This window comes from Pavona decussata, unplaced genomic scaffold, assembly GCF_977016875.1.
Source record: "Pavona decussata unplaced genomic scaffold, jaPavDecu1.1 SCAFFOLD_270, whole genome shotgun sequence".
Taxonomy (NCBI): Eukaryota; Metazoa; Cnidaria; class Anthozoa; order Scleractinia; family Agariciidae; genus Pavona; species Pavona decussata.
In genome coordinates, this window is record NW_028145672.1 from 482501 (window position 1) to 502497 (window position 19997).

Here is a 19997-nt window from a genome sequence, read left to right on the forward strand (position 1 = left end):
TCCTCTGATTATAAAAACTAGCAATTCTGGTTAAAGTCCGGGTCAAACAGCCAACTGCACATGAGACGAATTAAATAAATTGCATCACAATTTATCCATTTGATTCATTTAATTAAATTTGTCAGACTATATTTGGATCGACCAGAGCGTTCTATCAGTCTACTTCAGACATGCGCAACATATGAAACAAACGTCGATCATTTCATGTGTCGTACGTACTGCTTGATTTATTTTGTTACAATTCCGCTGACCTAATAATTTGCTTCTGACTCGATGCTCCTTTTGAAAGAGGTCGATTTTTTTTCTCAATGATCAGAACAATATTAATTTGGTTAAACCTGAGCGGCAATTAATTTTATCTCATGTGAAGTTCCTCGTCACTTTGACCCGCGTAACGTCAAGATTTATGTAAGAAAATAAACAAAAGAAACAAACAAACAAACAAGAAAAAAATTTGGGTTTTAGTCCTCGTTAGGTTCCTTTTTTTTTCTTTTTCTTTTCTTTTTTTTGTTTTTTTTTTTTTTGTTGTTTTGGTTATTTTAGTTTTTTTTTTTGTATCTTTTCGTTATTTTTTTTCTCTAATAAATTAAATTTTTAGCATTTGTTAAGTGAGGCCCAGTCCCTCACAGTTATACTGTTTTCAGAAAGAACAGTTTTTCGGTTGACGGTTTCCAGTTCCCTCAGAGAGAAGCATTCTCCAGACTTCTGCCTACAGATTCTGAAGAAAAAGGAAGTAAAATGATGATAAGTAATGTCATTAAATGGACAAACTGCATACACAGTCGCACATTTAACCTGAGCTTGTAAATCTAAATTCAGGTTAAATTTTACAGACTGAAAAACAAGCGTTGACGCCTTTGGAAATGACTCCGATAATATTCATTAATAGAGTTACTCTTTAGGATACCATCCATAGACTCAAATGTCAGAACCATTTTGTACAGCACAACAAACTGTACCATAAGAAAATACTGCTTAAGGATTTCAACCCAGTAACAGAGGAGAGTGCCAATTCATTTGAATGATCACACTTTAGGATTTCATCCACAGACTCAAAAGTTAGAACCACCTTGTACAGCATAATAAACAGTACCACAGGAAAGTACTGCTCAGTAGCTTTGATTTGAAGGGTAACACTTTAGGATTTCATCCACAGACTCAAAAGTTAGAACCACCTTGTATAGCATAATAAACAGCACCACAGGAAAGTACTGCTCAGTAGCTTTCATTTGAATGTTGACACTTTAGGAATGCATCCACAAATTCGGAAGCTAACCACTTTATACAACATAATCAACACGCATCACAGGAAAGTACTGCTCAGTAGCTTTCATTTGAATACCCACGCCTTGACTGAGAAGATTGTATCAATTTGTGTTAGAAAAGCAAGAAGACCAGAGGAAGGTTACACCGTATAAAACAATAGAAATAACTAGAGGTGTGTCACTTACTGTTTGATACTGTGTCTGTGTGACGTCTGCACATCTCCGTGGGGACCATGGGCGAGCTCATTATTAATTTCACTGCTTAAGGTTTTAATCTTTTCTAGGGTTTCTTGTCTCCTCGCGTCTAAAGCGGCCCACTGGAAATAAATAAATAAATAAATAAATAAGAAAATTCATTTGATTTGAAATATGTAAGATGGCTCTTCAAGTGGTGTTTCCTCTTCTGTTAGAAAACAGAATGTAACTTGGATTTCCATTAATGACAAGCAACTATTTTCTTCTTACAGTTTTGTGTTTAATTTGGTTTAGTGGGTCGGACTGTTGTTAGGAGTGATCTCATTATAATTTCCCGACGTTGGGTTACCTGTGCAAAAGTTCCTAATTTGTAAATGAAAGGTTCCTGGATGCTACATCCAACAAGAAGCATGGCGTAAGCGTTTGTAGTCTCTGGTTCTAGATAATCCGATTGTATTTCATCCATCATGAGCGCCGATCGAAACCTAACAACTGTTTGAGTGTACAACCTGTAGGCTACCTGGGGATAGCTAAGATCACAGATAAAAAGGAATGCATTCAATAGAGCACTAAAGTGATGACGTCACAAACACTTGATTTTCTTGATATTATGTGATTTGCTGAGATAGTTTGAAAAGAGCATGGTAGAAAATGCCTTTTCCCCAAAAATCATTATCTTGTGCTATTTGGGGGTTAGATAATTTAGCACTGTTATGCTCCTACGACGCCATACAAATCCTTTTAATTTTGTCTCTGTTCCAAACGCTAAGAACAGAGACAAAATTAAAAGGATTTGTATGGATTCATTGGAGCATAACGTCCCAATATCTTACTCCCAAATTGCAACAAGATGCTGATTTTTGGCAAGTAAGCGTTTTTATCACGCTCTTTGCGAACATCTTAATAAATCACATAATTTCAAAAAACATTTGTGACGCCACAATTCAATTTACTGAGACCTTTCTTACCATTAATGGCCGAGAGGGTACATCTCCGTCATCTGCTGGACTCATTTCCTTTAGCAGCAACTCAATCTTGTGAGAAGGCACATCTTTGTTATCAGGGCTCATCTCCTTCTGCAGTACTTCAACCTTGAGTCTTTGATTTTCTCTTTTCAATTCAAAGTTGTCCTGTTTCGCTGATACAATCGTGGACAGAAGCGACTGATGCGTTCCCTCCGATGCTTTCAATGCCTGCTTTAACCGCTTGATTTCACCCGTCACCTTTTCTTTGTAGTCTCTCTCGTTTTCTTCTAGCTCTTTCTTCTCAGATTCAAGCATGTAAACTCGGATTCTTGACTCCTTGAGGTTTGTGTTCAAATCCCAATTCTCCTTATTTTTCACTTTCAGGTCTTCCAACGCAGAGTTCATTTGCCCCTGCAGAATTTTTCTTTCCTTGTTAGTCGTAACTTTCTCCTCTTCCAAACGCGCTGTAGCGGCAATAACGTCTCGTAAAAGCCTTTCCTTCTCGTTCTTGGCACATGTAAGCTCAGCTGATACTAGTTTCAGTTTATCTTGTGTTGGTTCCACTGCAAACTTCATTTTTTCTGCATCTCGGGTCTTCCAATTCAACGACGTCTTCAAAGAAACTAGTTCCTTATTTTGCTCCACGAGAAAAAGGTCAGAAATTTCCGCAACCTTCTTCAGGTCGTTTAGCGATCCTGTGACACGTTCTAACTCAAGCTCCTTGCCCTTGTGAGCCACTTTGAGATCTTCGAGTTCTCTTTCTCGTAGACTCACCTTTGCCTGCAAACTTGTCACCAGCGATAATTTCATTTGGAAATCGAATTCTACTTTCTCTAATGCCGCTTTCTTTTCTTCTAAAACGTTTCTCATTGTGTGCAGATCCCCTTCAAGTTGTTTGACAATGTGTTCATGTTTCGAATCCGCCGCACCAAGAAGCGAAGTTTTCAACTTTAAGGCCACTTGTGTTTGCTCCAACTCGGCTGCCTTCTCCTTTAAAGAATTCTGCGACTTCTCAAGGTCTTCCTTCAGTCGCTTTATCGTGCTTTCCATTTCCAAGTTATCGTTCTTTTTCGTTGATCTTAATTCCTGGACTTTGTTATCTCGGATATTTGAAAGTAGCGATTCTTTAAATCGGAGGTCTGTTTGTACTTTTTTCAATGAATCTTGTTTTTCCGTCAAAGCGGTTTGCACGTTTTCCAATTTGCCTTTAAGCTCTTTTATATTCTCTTCACATCTACCCTCCACCGTAGCAAGAAGTGACATCTGTGACTTTACCTTCGCTTCTGTTTGTTCTAATGCAAGTGTCGTTTTCTTTAACAATTCTTCTTTACTTTCAATATCTCTTTGAAGTTGGTTGACAGTGCGTTCATGTTCTGCCTCGGTAAAAGCAAGATGTGACGACGTTTGCAAGTGGAGTTCTAACATCTCGGTCTTCTCCATTAAAGAGATTCGCGTGCTTTTAAGCTCTTTTTGAAGATGTTTAACGACTTCTTCGTGTTTTGCCTCCGCGTTAGCGAGAAGTAACTTAAGCTTGCTCTCTGTTTCGTCTAATGCTTGTTCCTTTTCCTGTAATAAACCTTGCATACGTGTTATGTCTCCTTGAAGTTGTTTTACAGTGTCTTCATGTATTTCCTTCGCATTATCCAGAGCTGACGTTTGTGCGCGTAGCTTCATTTCTATCTTCTCTGAGGCGTCCGTCTTTTCCTTCAATACCCTTTGCATGCATTCAACATCTGCTTGAAGCTGCTTAACGATGTCTTTATCCCTTTTCTCCACACTATCATGGGCTAAAGTTTGTTCTTGTAACTTTCTTTCTGACTTCTCTAAGGCTTCGTCTTTTTCTTTTAATGACATTCCAATGCGTCCAAGTTCTTCCTGAAGTTGTTCAACTGCAACCTTATGTTTTGCTTCCGTGACAGCAAGCAGTGATGTTTGTGATTTCAGCTTAGCTTCTGTTTGATCTAAAGCATCTGACCTTTCTTTTAACAAGATTTCTATACTTTCAAGCTCTCCTTGAAGGTGTTTAACGGTGTCCTGATGTTTTGCCTCTTCACAAGCAAGAGGAGATGTTTGTAATTTGTGCTTAGCTTCCGTTTGCTCTAATGTGTTCGTCGTTTCTCTTAACGATGCTTGAATTCTTTCAAAATCTCCTTGAAGCTGGCTAATGGCGTCTTTATGGTTTTCTTCCCTGCTAGCAAGAAGTGACGTTTGTAACTGCAGCATTCTTTCTGTTCGCTCTAACACGGTCTCTTTTTCCTTCAACACGATTTTCGTGCTTTCAAAATCTTCTTGAAGTTGCTTAACAGTCTCTTCATGCTTTACCTCTGCATTTGCAAGATGGGACGTTTGTAATTGCAGCTTAGCTTCTGTTTGCTTCAAAGTGTCTGTCTTTTCTTTCAACAGAGCTCGTGTATCTTCAAGTTCTCCTTCAAGGCCTTTAATAGTGGCGTCAAGATTCCCCATAATCTCAATACTCTCATTTGTCAAGCGTCGCATCTGCAATTCTTTTTCATTCAATTTATTTTTCAACCATTTTGCTTCCTGTTTGCTACCATGCCACCATTTCCGTTTCCACAATACCCGCCTTTGCCAGAAGGATGTAGCCAGGTGTTGGATGTCTTCAACAGAATCTCTCAAGATTTGATTCAGATGCGCTAGCTGTGATTCCAATGTGTTCCCGCCATCCAATGTATTTATGACCAGCTCTCCACCATTAGCCCCTTCCTCTGTAGTTATAGCCAGCCCTCCACCGTTCTGTTCTTTCTCTGTGGTTATTGACAACGCGTTATCTTCAGCTTCTTCTTCTTCATTTATAGTCAGTCCTTTAGATCCATTTTCGTTGTCTTTACTGGGCTGCTCTTCAGCTCCGTCGTTTTCACCTTTATTTATCACAAACCGTTCATTTCTAACCTCTTTATCTGGCATCATTGCATACACCTTAAATCCACCTTCATGCTCTTCGTAGATGTTCGGCTCTTTGGGTCCAGTGCTATTCTCTGTTCCTATGTCATATACTTTTGACGAATGTTCCCCTTGCTCTTTATTTATTGTCAGCTCGTCCTTTCCCTCTTTAATTATAAGTAGTCCTGTGCTTGCAACCTCTCCCTCTATAATTATAGGTATTCCTGTGGCTCCAGCCTCTTCCTCTTTAAGTGTGGACAGTCCCGTGACACCAGCCTTTCCCCCTACAATTATAGGTGTTCCTGTGGCTCTAGCCTCTTCCTGTTTTAGTATAGACCTTCCTGTGGCACTAGCCTCCTCTTCCTCTTTAATTATACACAGTCCTGTGGCTCCAGCCTCTTCCTCTACAATTAAGGACAGCCTTTCAGATTCATCTTGCTCTGCCTTATCTCTGTTCATCTCTTTCCCTTCCTCCTCGTCAAGTTTCAGTCCTTCAGCTACAGCCTCTTCATTCAAAGAGATCTCCAATTTTGCAGAATCATTTAAGTTATCATGACAAGAATCATCGGGAAGTGAAGATACGTCCATATTATGAGTGCTGGAGTTCTCGAAAAACTCGTCCAAGCAATTCTCCATAACTTCAATACGTTCCTGTATAGCTTTAGCCGTTTCTGTGACAAATATCAAAGTATTCCTTGTCTTATCAAGTACCTGTTCTCTCTGTTCAAGACGCTGTTTGATGCTCTGCAGCTCTTTCTCTGCCTTTTTGCGTTGCAGTATTTGGTGTTTGAACCAACCAGTTGATTCCATGGTATTTAGCCCTCTCTGTCGAATGAACCTCTCCAAGACTGAAATTTCTTGCTCACTCTTGTGAATGATTTTCTTTAACTTTCTAATCTCGTGTTTTTTCTTTTTGAGCTTTTTCTTTGAGCACCTACTGTTTTCACTCGCCTCTTCGACAGAATAGATCATTTTGTTCGCTAACTGCTCTTTAGCCTCCAAGGCTTCATCTTGAAGATGCTTGTTCCGATTCCTTAAATTTTCAACTTCTTCCAAGAGTTCTTTTAGCTGGGTTTCCTTATGTGACATGTTGGATAGTTTTGCAACCATCTTGGAATTTTCGTTTTCGAACTTAGCCAGCTGTTTTTGGAATTGAGCTGTAATCCTCGCGTTCTCATCTCTTAGTTCGTTCAAATGATTTTCTTTCTCTGACACCTTTGAAACTTCTGCTGTCATCTTTACGTTTTCCTTCTGAAGGGAAAGTAGGTCATGTTGAAGTTGCTCTATGACCCGTGCATTTTGTTCTTTCAATTCGCGTACCTTCCCTTCATTATCTGACACCTTCAACTTTTCTTCATTCACTTCTGCATTCAGCAAGGCATTATCGTTTTCAAGAGTAGCCAGGTGGTCTTGAAGTCGCCTTACAATCCTTGCCTGTTCCTCCTTCAGTTCTCTTAGCTGCTCATCACTGTTTGTCACCTCTGACAGCTCAGCTTTCATCATGGAATTTTCCTTCTCAAGACAAACTATTTGTTGTTTGTAGTCTCGTATAACCTGCTTGTCCTCGTATTTTGATGTCTTGAACGCCTCTTCCAGCCCGTGTAATTGACCTAAGTGCTTTTCTTGGTGTTTCATCAAAACAAGGGATCCGTTTAGCAGCTCGACTTCTTCACGTAGATATCCGTAATCATGTCTGTCATTTTGCAGATTACCTGTCTTCTTCAATTCCTTCATCATTACTTTCAACTCATCAAGCTGAAAGTTTAACTGTTCATTGCTTTCTTCACTTTCCCTTAGCTTTTCCTCCAACGACTCAATATTGTAAACTAGATCTTCATTGTCCATCTTAGCATAATCCAGCTCATCGCTCATGTCCCCCAATCTCCGCTCTTTTTTCTCCATATCTTCTCTTAAATTTGTCAGCTCTCTTTCTCTGTATTCCTCCCTGGTTGTCAGACGCTGTACTTCACGTTTTACTGTTTCTAGCTCACTCTGCCAGCTTTGATTTTCCTTCTTAAATGCTTTAGCCTGCTCCTTCATGGCGATAACCTGATCCAACAGCTTCTCGTTCTCTTTGTTCGTGAAGTCAACGATCTCCTTCAAAGCTTGATTCTTTTTCTCTACATCCTTAAGAGAAATTTGAAGTTTCGTTTCCGCTTGTCGCAGAATCTCTAATTCATCAGAAATCTCTGAATTCTCTTTTCTGAGTTCTTCCATGCCTTTGTTAGTTTCGTGTTGACGTTCTGACAAAGCTTCATGACTAAGGTCGGTCTCTTCAGCCTTGTGTTCTGCTTCACGGATGATGATTTTTTTTGTTTCCGAGGTTGCAACCTTGAAAGCATACAACAACTGTTCTTGGAGAAGGTACTCAGAAATGTTGACCACCGCCGCTACTGACTCTTCACGCCTCGTATCTCTTTGTGCTGACAGTCTATCATCAAACTGGTTTGGAGAGTCGGAAACGTTCGAACAAGAAATACACTTTCCAGATCTGCAGCAGGGTAAAGTTATACCATCCAACGCAAGCCACGAGTCTGCATCGTCGTCTTCATCTTCTGAAATGACAGATGAGATGCTGTTGTTGACATCTTCCACTTCACTATCACAGGAAGAGAGTGTTGACTTCTCACTGATCAACTCAGACACCGAAGTAAACGAATCTTGGACGGGATCATCGCCTTCATCCTCTTCTGTGATATCTGCCATTTCCTGTTTACACGACGGCAGCGATGGTTCTTGAAAGTTGATGTCTCGTGCAGAAGACCCTTGGGATGATTCTTCGTCTGTGGATGCTCTTGAATCATCCGCACTTTGCTCTGGCTCTCTGTTACTGACCAAAGACTGAGGATTACCTTCAGATGCCTTGCTTTCCTTAATGCAGATGTCTTCTTCCACCTCATCCAGGAAAGAATCAAAGTCGTCAATGAATTCATCTTCATTGTATTTACAGCTTTGTTCCTTTTGGTTTCCTCGAAGGCTGCTTCCATTACAAGACGAGGACGAATTGTCCAGCTCACCTTTAGCGAAAGATGTTTTTTCTTCCACAAACGAGCCGCTACAATGTTGGATTTCTTCAAGCGATAGTGACAATTGTCCAGAAGAACTCTCATCTTTCTGATTGTCATCGCATCCTTTGTTAGTTACACTGTCATCCACGTTACCAGAAACATCTGAATGATCTTTATCATTGCAAGACCTTGGACGCAGATCAAAGGAGGACCCCCAAGAAGAATCCAGGTCTTCGGCTTCAATATTTTCTAGATCTTCCTCATCTTGTATGCCAAAGACTGATGTCCCGTCGTTTGTCGTTGGCTTTTCATCAGCAACATCGCCGTCTTGAAATAAAGGCAAACTTGCCTCACAGACACTTGGGCCTGTTGTAATGGACTGAACAATGGCAGGAGGACTTGCAACGCTCGCTGGAATATTCTCCATCACGTTGTCATCTACGGTTGCTGACTTCTCCAGAGGCTCGTGGTCATTGACACTACAGAGGCCATCGTGACTGTTGTGTTTCTGCATCTCACAATGAGAACTATCTGAAAGCGAATCTTCCACTTTGATTTCTTCCTCAACTTGATCCAGTAAATCGTCAAACTCATCAATGAATTCCTTTTCTCTGTTGTTTTGGTCTTCAGTTGATACTGAACTGCAAACGCCCTTGCTACGAACGAGAACAGGAGGAGACGCCTGCCGGGAATGAATGTCAGTCGGCTCTTTTAGCTGTGTTTTGCTTGATGGAGAGACATCGTATACTGGACTTGATTTTTCCTGCACGCTACAAATAGCTTCATTTTTCTCGTTCCCACAGCAGGTTTTATCAACACTTCCAAGGAAAGAAACCACCATATTCGCCATCTTCACGCTGTCTTCGTATATAGCATCCTCAATATAATCCAACTCATCATCATCGACTCCAGAAATCTCGATGTCTTCTGTCTCTAAGTTATCCCAAGCCTCAATTTCCTCCAGGTAATCAATATCCTCATCATGGATTTCAGAGATTTCTATATCCTCTGTTTGCGTGTTGTCACTGGAGTCAAATTCTTCATATTCGACGTCCTCAATGTAATTCAGGCTTTCGTCATGAATTGCAGAAACTTCGATATCATCTGTCTAATAATAACAATAGTGACAAAAGAATCTTAAGTTAGCCACGATACCAAAATCAGTCCTAAAGGGGTTTACATATTGGTCTGCAAAGATTAAATACACGTAAATATTAAAATGCAAAATAGAAAGTTAGAACATTTGAATGAAAACAACATTCACATTCATGTTATTAAAAATTCGATCATTGTACAATGCAAATCTTGTGATTTGATTGGCTTAGCGGTCATGGTATATGGGCCATTTTTTTTATCAAGAAATAGCGACTATTAAATTGTCTTCTTATTGTTCTTGCAAAGCGACATCGGTAAGATCTAGCCAATATTTCTTGATTGTTTTGAGAAAAACAATTATCCTACGCACGCTTGTTGGATATGAGATGATTATAGCCAGCTCAGGCGCTACGCACCTCGTTTGCTATCCAATTCTCATATCCAATGCGCGCTCGTGGAATAATTGTTAATTTGAATTGAATTAATTGATTGGAATTAGGTTATATTGAGAATCTAATGCTATTGATCACACCATCAGTGCATTCTAATTATTACTTATGTACTGTAGATGCCTCTGTGTCTTTTTTCTGAACATGATCCTGTACAACTAACTAAAGCACGGTATTTCCTAATACAGAGGTATTTTGTGAACATAATGGATATGTGGGAAACGCAGGTCTTAGCCAGTGGTATTGGAATGCAAAAGAAAATTGGGGGTAACCACGAATTTCTCAGAGGTAATTAAGCCGCAATAAATTTAAAACCATGACAATTGATGGAATATTTTGCAGGCTGGTTCCAGCTTCTAGATTTTTTTGCTAAAGAGCTGACTAAAATATATAGTCGATCAGCTGACCTCAATGAATGCAGATACATATAATAGAGGATGAGCAAGCGGGTGAAATGGCAAACCTGCTCTTATCTTCGAAAAATGCGAGGTTACTCCTTGGATTGTAGTAACCCTTGCTAAGAGCTGCTTTTTTGGATATTCACAAACCGCACAAAAATACCGTTGTATTGGTAGGCAGTGACCTTCATTAATAATTAATAATTACCATTAATAATTCATAAGCCCACTGACCTATCAAATGGTCAATAAAACATCACGTGCAGTGGTTTTAAAACCCGATAAAACCTCCTCCTTATTAGTATGCGGTGTTAAGGTTACCCTATACCTTCAGAGGTGTCTCGCGTTTAAGCGATGTATCGCGTCCAGTTTAAACTGTAGATACCTTAACCCCAATATCAAATTAAAGCTTATAGAGCTGGCTATCAAACTACACCAAGAATTTTGAAATAAAATGAATTGTCGAATTTTTCACGACCTCTAAATGCGAGCGTCCGAATTACCTTTTTAAAGCTACAAGTCAAAGCGAATTTTGTTTTTCGCTAATTTAAATTTCAGTTTCCGGACCCAAAGCGCTGAAAAAACGTGTCTGCGTTTTGCCATATTCAATTGCAATGAAAAGTTATAGAGCATTTTCGAAATAGGATGAAAAAAATGTGGAATGATCGTACAAAAATCGCTCTAGGAGAAAAAATATCTCGAAAGAAAAAATTCGCAGACATGTTTTTGTTGTTTGTATGTAAACTAGCTACTGTCCAAATTTGAAGGCAAACGAACAAATTCCTTTTGAGTTTTAGCTCTTTGAAGTGGCTCCTCCAAGTGAAAAAATTGATTTGAGAAAAAAGCGCTAAAAATTCGGCAATTCATTTTATTTCAAAATTCTTGGTTCAGTTTGATAGCTAGCTCTATAAGCTTTAATTTGATATAAGGGTTCAGGTATCTACCGTTTAAACCGGACGTGCTACATCGCTTGGACGCGAGACAGCTCTGAAGACACCTCTGAAGGTATAGGGTAACCTTAATGTTTTTCTCGTATGCTAATTTCCAACGTTCACAAAAGCATCATTGTTATGCACTCTCTTGACACACACGTTTCAAGGAATGTTTTTGAAGCCATTCAAAAAACTCGCAGCACATGTTTTATCGGGTCTAAAACCACTCGGCTGTGCCTCGTGGTTTTAAATCCCGATAAAACACTGCTGCTGGTGTTTTAAACATTACGTTTCACGTTATAAATACGTTTCTCAAACTCGTTAATAATTCATGAAGATAAAGCAAAGGTAGTCACTACCGTGAAGCTAAGGATGTTTAGAATTGTGATCTTAATTATCACAAAATTTTGTGACCTTTTTCTTTGAATTTCCCCAGGAATACTTAATGAATTGAGAAGCTGTATTAAATACTCTAAAGACTGTTTCATCCGATTTCCAAACATCTCGTTTTTTCAATCCACTTCTCAATGTGTGGAAATTGCATGAAACACTCTTCCTCGTGTTTAAATATAATACATTCCCTGAACTGTAGATACCTTGATATCTTCTGTCTGAGAGCTATCACGTTCCTCAGCCGAGTCCACCTCTTTGGGGTACAGTTCACTCATATCATCCTCGCAGATGCTTAGCTCATCATGGCGCTCAACAGAAGCCTCATCGTCCACATTTTCCCTCACTTGTGACCTAGCTCCATATCCACTCAAAGACATCTGCTTTGTCTGGATGCTGTCACCGTCTTCGTGACAGAATGTTAGAAAGAGTCGATCACTGAAATCATCTTCTGTCTCGTCTTCAGTTTCCGGTTCAGGTAATATTACGTATGGTGATTGGCTGTCGCTTTGAGGTAATGTCGTTTGGGTTCTCTCGGTCACAGCACTAATGTTCATATCAGAGAGTTCACTCCTGGACTTGACCTGAACCTCTTCCTCGTAGCCATGCTCGTTGTAATCTGCAATTGGCACTTCGTGAAGGTCTTCGAGTACACAATCCGAACTTGCAGCCAAATGTTTATAGGCTGCCTCGTAGCCATTCTGGCTGTAATCTGCTATTGGCACTTCGTCTAGGTCTTCAAGTACACAATCCGAGCTTGAAGACAAATGTTCGCGGGCTTCCTCGTTGTCATGGAGAGCCAGTCTCTTTTCAAACAGCAGTTCACACTCCTCCAGGTCCTCAACTAAAGAGCCCATGTCTTCCTGTATTTCATTGTCGATCGGGTTTTCAGGCGAGTGAAACAACGGTGTTACACCATGGAGAGTAAATCTACCAGACTGCTTTCTAACTAACGGGGCTTGTTTGCTAAAAACAGCGCTGTTTTCATCATTAGCTTCAAAGTCACTCTTTGTTTCAATGTCGATCTCTTCTTCCATACTGGTGAGATCCTCCGTTATTTCCTTCTTTCCAGCGTCATTTATGGTGTCTTTTTCACCCATCTCAGCAGGTGAACCCAAAGAAAGGTTTTGTTGTACATCTGATTTATTATTTACGGCGGCAAATTCCGTGGAATTATTCTCGTCCGATCTCAGAATTGTGTACGGGGATCCATCATTTCGCTCCAGAAAGTTATTTTCAGACTCCATTGGTCTTTGGTGTTCACTTTCCGTTTCCGCTTCACGATCCAAATAATCTGGAAGATCTTCAGTGAGTATCTCATCTTCAAGTACTTCTGGCAAGGATGCGCGCGCAGTTATAAATTCATCTTCTTCGTTATCACAGGCCTGTGAGATTTGATTATTAGGCACGTTAGATTGCCATGACTCCTCCGAGGCTGCATCGTCTTCAGATACTTTGTTTGAGGCGTCGTTGTTTTTTTCTTCTGCATCACTAGTCCTAGTGCCATGATCATTTAACTGTTCGTTTTCATCACCATGCAGGAGCTGATTGCTTCCATCCTGAGCTATGCTGCTACAAGTGCCTGCAGGCTCCACACTACCAAACTTAGACGCCTCGAGATCTTCCGCCACTGCACACTCCTTCTTCCTCATTTTCTCAAGTTTTCGTTCAACTTTTCTCTTCTCCTTTGCGATCTTCTTTCTCTCTTTTCTTTCCAGCTTTTCCCTTTTAACTGCCTCCTTCTCCAACTTTTCTAAACGTTTCAATTCCTTGCGTTTCTTTTCCAACTGTTCAACACTGTCGTACTCTGTAACCTCAGCAGGACCGTGTAAAGACTCTTTGGAAGTGCTCTTGGTTTCTTGAGGTACACCACCATACTGCTGTGCTGTTGAAGTTTCCAAATCTTGTGCTGTGTTGTTATTTCGAACTTCTGGCTGACTGGCATTCTCAGCTTCTATCTCCACCTGATATAGACGTCGTTCGGCTCGTATCTTCTCAAGTTTGATTGCGTTTATCTTCATTTTCTTATCCATTTTCTTCCTCCATTTCATTTCCTCACGTTCACGTCTTCTAGTGACCTCATCCAAGCGCCTCATGTCCTCCTGAAGTTTATCATACTTCGTTTTAATGTCATCAATCTCTTGATCGCTGGTGTGGTCTTTCTCTTGCTGGGCTCCAAACTGTTCCTTTATATTCTCGATCCTGTCGATCGCTATCTGATTTTCTTCGGCAAACTCCGCTTTGCGCATTCTTATTCTTTCATCAAATGCAGCGATTGCACGTTCTCCTTCGCTATCCAAAGGCCTGGAGTTGCAATGCAATTCTTCATCACTGATTCCATTTACGTTCTCTTTGTCACTTCGTTCTTCGACGAGTTGCTGAGATTCTTTCTTTATTCCATCGTTGCCGTAACAGTTTTCCACTTTCGTGGCCTCTTCTCTATTCCTAAGTAAGAATAATACACAATAACCCACTCGTTACAAACTGTAAACTGTATTATAAGAAAGAGTCAAATATTTTCTTGTCAACTTTAAAGGCTTCACTAACTTTCCTTGCTAAACAATCCTCACTGAACCACCTAAGACAATTCATGCTGATCTCTAGTCTTTAGAGTTCCGGGTAGCATTTGGATTGTTTTGCAGTAGATTCAAATATTTATGTTGACCAAATAGAAAATTATTTACCTATAAGGAACATTAAGTTATGTTTCAGTAGTCATTTCGCAAGTGAGTGTGGTGTATTGTTCTCACTTTAATTTGAAAACTTAACGCTGTAGTGTTCCTATAATATCTTTCCCTTTTTACAATTCGACAATGGAGGCACACCAAAATACAGATAATTTTCGTTGCTAAGCTTTACCTGTTCACTATACTATTTAAGGACGGTGCCTACTAATACCGAAGTATTTTTGTGCGGTTTATGACAATGCGGAAAAAGTAGATCTTAGCAAGGGCTATTGGAATCCAAAGAGAAAATTGGGGGTAACCACGCATTTTTCAGAGATAATTAAGCAATAATATCTCTAAAATGCGCCAAAATATAAAGCAATGTATGGGATTTTTACCTAAATTGATGTTTAATTATCTCTGAAAAATGCATGGTTTCCCCCAATTTCCTTTTGAGATACCAAAAACAATTGCTAAGTTCTGCTTTCTCCGTATAGTTTTAAACCGCGCAAAAATATTCCTGTATTAGTAGGCTCCACCCATAGGAATCCCGAGTATCTCGCGATGCGCAGAACGTATGCGCAGTAACAATAGTAGGCACCGTCCTTAAATCAACTTTAGGAGTGCTCTGGACTAGAGGCTACTACAGAACGGACCAACTCCCCAACTTTCCTCACCTGTTTTTTCGCCTTACGCACAAGTGAACTCTTGTCTCACTTGGTAACCTACCTCGCCTCGTCGCGTAGCAACAGCAGGGATGCCATTGCGTCAGCATGCTCCTCCTCTGTCATATCTGCGTTCATTGAGGACATCTGTTCGACTATTTTAGCCAGCTCTTCCGCAACGAAATCATTGCAGATGTCTTGAGGAGTGGAATCAGCTTTCAAACTTGTCATGGTGTCCTCAACAGTTGCCTCTGATGCATCAGCCTCGACTTCAGGATGAGTCGTCTTTTTCTGATCCACTCCTTGTTGCTGTTCCTCTATCTTCTGTTTCTTTTCTCTGCGAGCAAGACACAATAGAATCATATTTGGATAGTACAGAAGAAGCAAGGACTTTAAAAGTGTATTGAACACGGAAAGTCAAACAGGCTCCACTGCTAACGCATTTCAAGTACACTGTAATATACAACTCATGATTTAAGCCCCTAAATGAGTTTGATCAGTTGTTCTACTTACCTGACTGCGTCTCTTAGCCAGGGCGGTACATTTGGCATTTCTCTCTCATCACTTGAGGTTGAATGGCGTTGGAAGTCATCTTCCAAATCATTACCGCTGATGGTGGTTTCGGCTGAGATCAGAAGATCTGCATCCTCACGGGCAATGTTGCATTCAAACTCTGGCGTGACGTCATCTGTTCTACGAGCAGATGACGAATCACTGCCTGTGATATCATCACGTGATTTCTTCTGATCCGCTGACTCTTGTTGCTCCTGCAGTTCCTTTTGTTTTCGTTCTCTGTAGAAAAAAAGCACACAATAGAACCTGGTTAACTGACAGCAGGAGCCTAAGTTGTACATACGCATCCTACAAAGCAATAACATAAGCCACGTCATGTAAGTAGAGGCCCTATGCGCCACCTTGGCACCAGGGGACAAGTAAACGTCATGTAAGTTATTTTGCACCGGGCGGCACCAGTACCAGTAGACTCTCATTAGCTCGAAAGGACCTTAACATACCTTAACGGCCAACTGGAGTGCAGGAACTCCGTCTCAAAAGTGCTGGGAGGAGGGATTTGAGCCCTAATTTTATAGTTAGCTTATAATACCCATATGCTAAAAGACGAAATGGTGAATGGACTTGGTAGTTCACTTATCAGTAAATACTGCCCCCCCCCCCCCCCCCACCCATCCCCCTGCTCCCCGTTTCACCGGGCCAGGACGTCATTTCACCAACAAAACCCGAGATCCGAGATCAAGAATTCCCTTCCCCCCTAGGTCTATATACGTTTGATCAGGGTGCGTTCAGCTTCCCGGTTTCCAGGATAAGAATATATAATGTGCCATGGTTGCTAAGAAAAACCCTTTCACAAGCCCGTTTGAAGTAGCCGGAGAGGACAATGGCTCTTGGATATCCCATGTCAGAAAAATTTTGCAGAGACATCATCCATAATTTTCCTTAAACGACAAATCTAGGGGGCATATTCTTATTACGAGGCAGGGTCAATTGAAAGCCACCTTAGAATTTGTCCACTTACTTGACTGCATCTCTGAGCCAGGGTGGAACGTTTGGCATTTCTCGCTCATCGCTTGAGGTTGATTGGCGCTCAAAGTCGTCATGGAAATCATTAACACTCATTGTGATTTCTGGTGAAACAATAAGATCAACTTCCTCGCGGGCGATGTTACATTCAAAATCTGGCGTGACATCATCTGTGCTTTCAGTGGATGAGGAATCACTGGCACAGTCCTTTGTGTCACGTGGTCTCCTGGAATCACGTGGTACTGTTGTAGATTTGGCCACCTGTTTGAAACAACGTAAACGCCAGAACAATAAACTTCTAAAATTGTCTTGGATGACTTAAATGAATCTCAAAGACGGTGCTTTTAATACAAAGGGATTTTTGCGCAGTTTATGATTGTGCAAGAAAACAAAATCTTAGCAAGGACTATTTAAATACAAAACGAAAATGGGTGTAACCACGCATATATCAGAGATAACTAAGCAACAATTATTCTGAAAAGCTTTAAAATACATAACAATGTTTACAATTTTTTTCAAGAATCGAAGCTGAATTTTCTATGAAAATTACGCGGTTACTCCCATGAACTAACACTCTCTATGTTTTACCCACCTAGCCATAAAAAAGCACATAAAAATCTTAGTATAAAGGCGACACCGACCTTAAGAAAACCGAGTGTCTTGGAACATCCCAAAATGTACAGAAACGTATGCGCAGTAACACAAGGGGGCTTGTTCTACTGTCTTTTTGATCGCGTTTTGCTTTCTTTGTCAGTACATCTATACTTTCCCTCAGTCAGGCGATTCTCGCCAAAAATTTTCTATGAGCTGCAAAAAACGGCTTTAATCCAGAAGGATTTTATAGGGTAGACAGTACCACAGATTTTTGGGTTTACAGTCTTCAACGTGGTTTGTCCTAAAGAAAGTTGGCGTCAACGTAATTATTGTTTGGTATAGTCTACAACTGTCTTAACTCACATTTACCTTCTTCTTTTCCAAAGGTACAAGTCTCCTTGGTTTTCGTGGCGTCGCATTTGTAATGCTGTCTTTAAAGATCTTGTATTCACAATATTCAGTTGATGATGGAGGACATTGTCCCTCTTTTACTGCAGATGGTTTTCTTCGTTGATTTCCTGCGGAAATATAATCACTTGTGTAATTCTCCAGCAAACCTCCCTCTCTTTCAACAAAAAAAGGAATTCCATTACATTGAATATCAAATCTAAAGAAATTAGCCTAACTTTTAACAATCTAACAGTCTTCTATTAAGACTACAGCACTGTTAAATATTAGGAGAGATAAATTGCCATGAGACGGTTTTTCCCTAAAGAACGTAAATGATTTCTACAACACCCCCATCTAATCTACCTTCTCCCTATACACCTCTATTAATCTGCCCTCTCTCTATTACACGCGCAAAATAACGTACTCACAACCAAATACACCAACGGTTGGTGTGATATCAAATGACTTCACCGCCCAAATAACATGTAAATGTAAAAAATCTAATCTGACTTAATCCTGGTACAACCCTATCTAATCTGTTCGATCTCATTTACACCCCTACCTTATCTCGCTTCTCTCAATTACACCCCTATCTAATCAGTCCTCTCCCTATTAGATCCCTATCTAATCTGTCCTCTCTGCATTACACCCCAATCTAATCTGTCCTCTCTCTTTTACACCCATAACTAATCTGTCCTCTCTATTACACCACTATCTAATCTCTCCTCTCTCTATTAAATCCCTATCTAATCTGACCTCTTTCTATTACACCCCTATCTAATCTGTCCTCTCTATTACATCCCTATCTAATCTGTCCTCTCTATTACATCCCTATCAAATCTGTCCTCCCTTTATAACACCCCTATCTAATCTGTCCTCTCTATTACATCTCTATCTAATCAGCCCTCTATGCTAAACCCCTGTCTAATCTGTCCTCTCTATAACACCCTAATCTAATCTGTCCTCCCTAGTGCATCCTTATCTAATCAGTTTTCTCTATTACACCCCTATCTAATCTGTCCTCTCTATTGCACCCCTATCTAATCTGTCCTCTCTATTACACCCCTATCTAATCCGTCCTCCCTATGAGACCCCTATCTAATCTGTCCTCTCTATTACACCCCTATCTAATCTGTCCTCTCTCTATTACACCCCTATCTAATCTGTCCTCTCTATTACACCCCTATCTAATCTGTCCTCTCTATCACACCCCTATCTAATCTGTCCTCTCTATTGCACCCCTATCTAATCTGTCCTCTCTATTACACCCCTATCTAATCCGTCCTCCCTATGAGACCCCTATCTAATCTGTCCTCTCTATTACACCCCTATCTAATCTGTCCTCTCTCTATTATAACCCCTATCTAATCTGTTTTCTATCTATCACACCCCTATCTAATCAGTCCTCTCTCTATTACACCACTCTCTAATCTGTCCTCAATCTATTACACCCCTATTAAATCTGTCCTCCCCTTATTACACCTCTCTCTAATATGTCCTCTCTCTTTTACACCCCTATCTAATCTGTCCTCTCCCTATTACATCCCTATCTAATCTGTCCTCTATATTATTCCCCTATCTAATCTGTCCTCTCCCTATTACACACCTATCTAATCTGTCCTCTCTCTATTATACCCCTATCTAATCTGTCCTCTATATTATACCCCTATCCAATCTGTGCTCTCTATTACACCCCTATCTAATCTTTCTCCTCTCTATTACACCTCTATGTAATCTGTCCTCTCTCTATTACGCCCCTATCTAATCAGTCCTCTCCATTACAACGCTATCTAATCTCTCCTATCTATTACAACCTTATTTAATCTGTCCTCTATATTACACCCCTATCTAATCTGTCCTCTATATTACATTCCTATCTAATCTGTCCTCTCTTTATTACATCCCTATCTAATCAATCTGTCCTCTCTCTATTAAATCCCTATTTAATCTGTGCTCTCTGTATTACACCCCTATCTAATCTGTCCTCTCTCTATTGCACCACTATCTAACTTGTCCTCTCTCTATTGCACTCGTATCTAATCTGTCCTGTGTATATTGCACCTCTATCTAATCTTTCCTCTCTCTATTGCACTCCTATCTAATGTGTCCTCTCTCTATTGCACCCCTATCTAGTCTCCCATCTCTTTTCCACCTTTATCTAATCTGTCCTCTCTCTATTACACCCCTATCTAATCAGTCCTCTTTATTACACCCCTATCTAATCTGTCCTCTCTATTACACCCCTATCTAATCTTTCTCCTCTCTATTACACCTCTATGTAATCTGTCCTCTCTCTATTACACCCCTATCTAATCAGTCCTCTCCATTACAACGCTATCTAATCTGTCCTATCTATTACAACCTTATTCAATCTGTCCTCTATATTACACCCCTATCTAATCTGTCCTCTATATTACACTCCTATCTAATCTGTCCTCTCTTTATTACATCCCTATCTAATCAATCTGTCCTCTCTCTATTAAATCCCTATTTAATCTGTGCTCTCTATATTACACCCCTATCTAACCTGTCCTCTCTCTGTTGCACC

At 40.3% G+C, this 19997-nt stretch overlaps 1 protein-coding gene across 1 annotated transcript in view; it reads right to left on the minus strand.

The window, feature by feature from the left end:
* Positions 1 to 5: 5 nt before the first annotated feature.
* The window catches only part of LOC146455733 (uncharacterized), a 33000-nt gene continuing 13008 nt past the window's right edge, over positions 6 to 19997 (minus strand). Inside the window, exons 2-9 of the mRNA XM_085093865.1 lie at positions 17429 to 17577; positions 16461 to 16726; positions 15443 to 15721; positions 14994 to 15266; positions 11805 to 14043; positions 2429 to 9442; positions 1452 to 1582; positions 6 to 718 (exon numbers count right to left, since the gene is read on the minus strand). Of these exons, the coding sequence (XP_084949991.1) occupies positions 595 to 718; positions 1452 to 1582; positions 2429 to 9442; positions 11805 to 14043; positions 14994 to 15266; positions 15443 to 15721; positions 16461 to 16726; positions 17429 to 17577 (10475 nt within the window). The 3' untranslated portion in view covers positions 6 to 594. The remainder of the gene's footprint in view (positions 719 to 1451; positions 1583 to 2428; positions 9443 to 11804; positions 14044 to 14993; positions 15267 to 15442; positions 15722 to 16460; positions 16727 to 17428; positions 17578 to 19997) is intronic.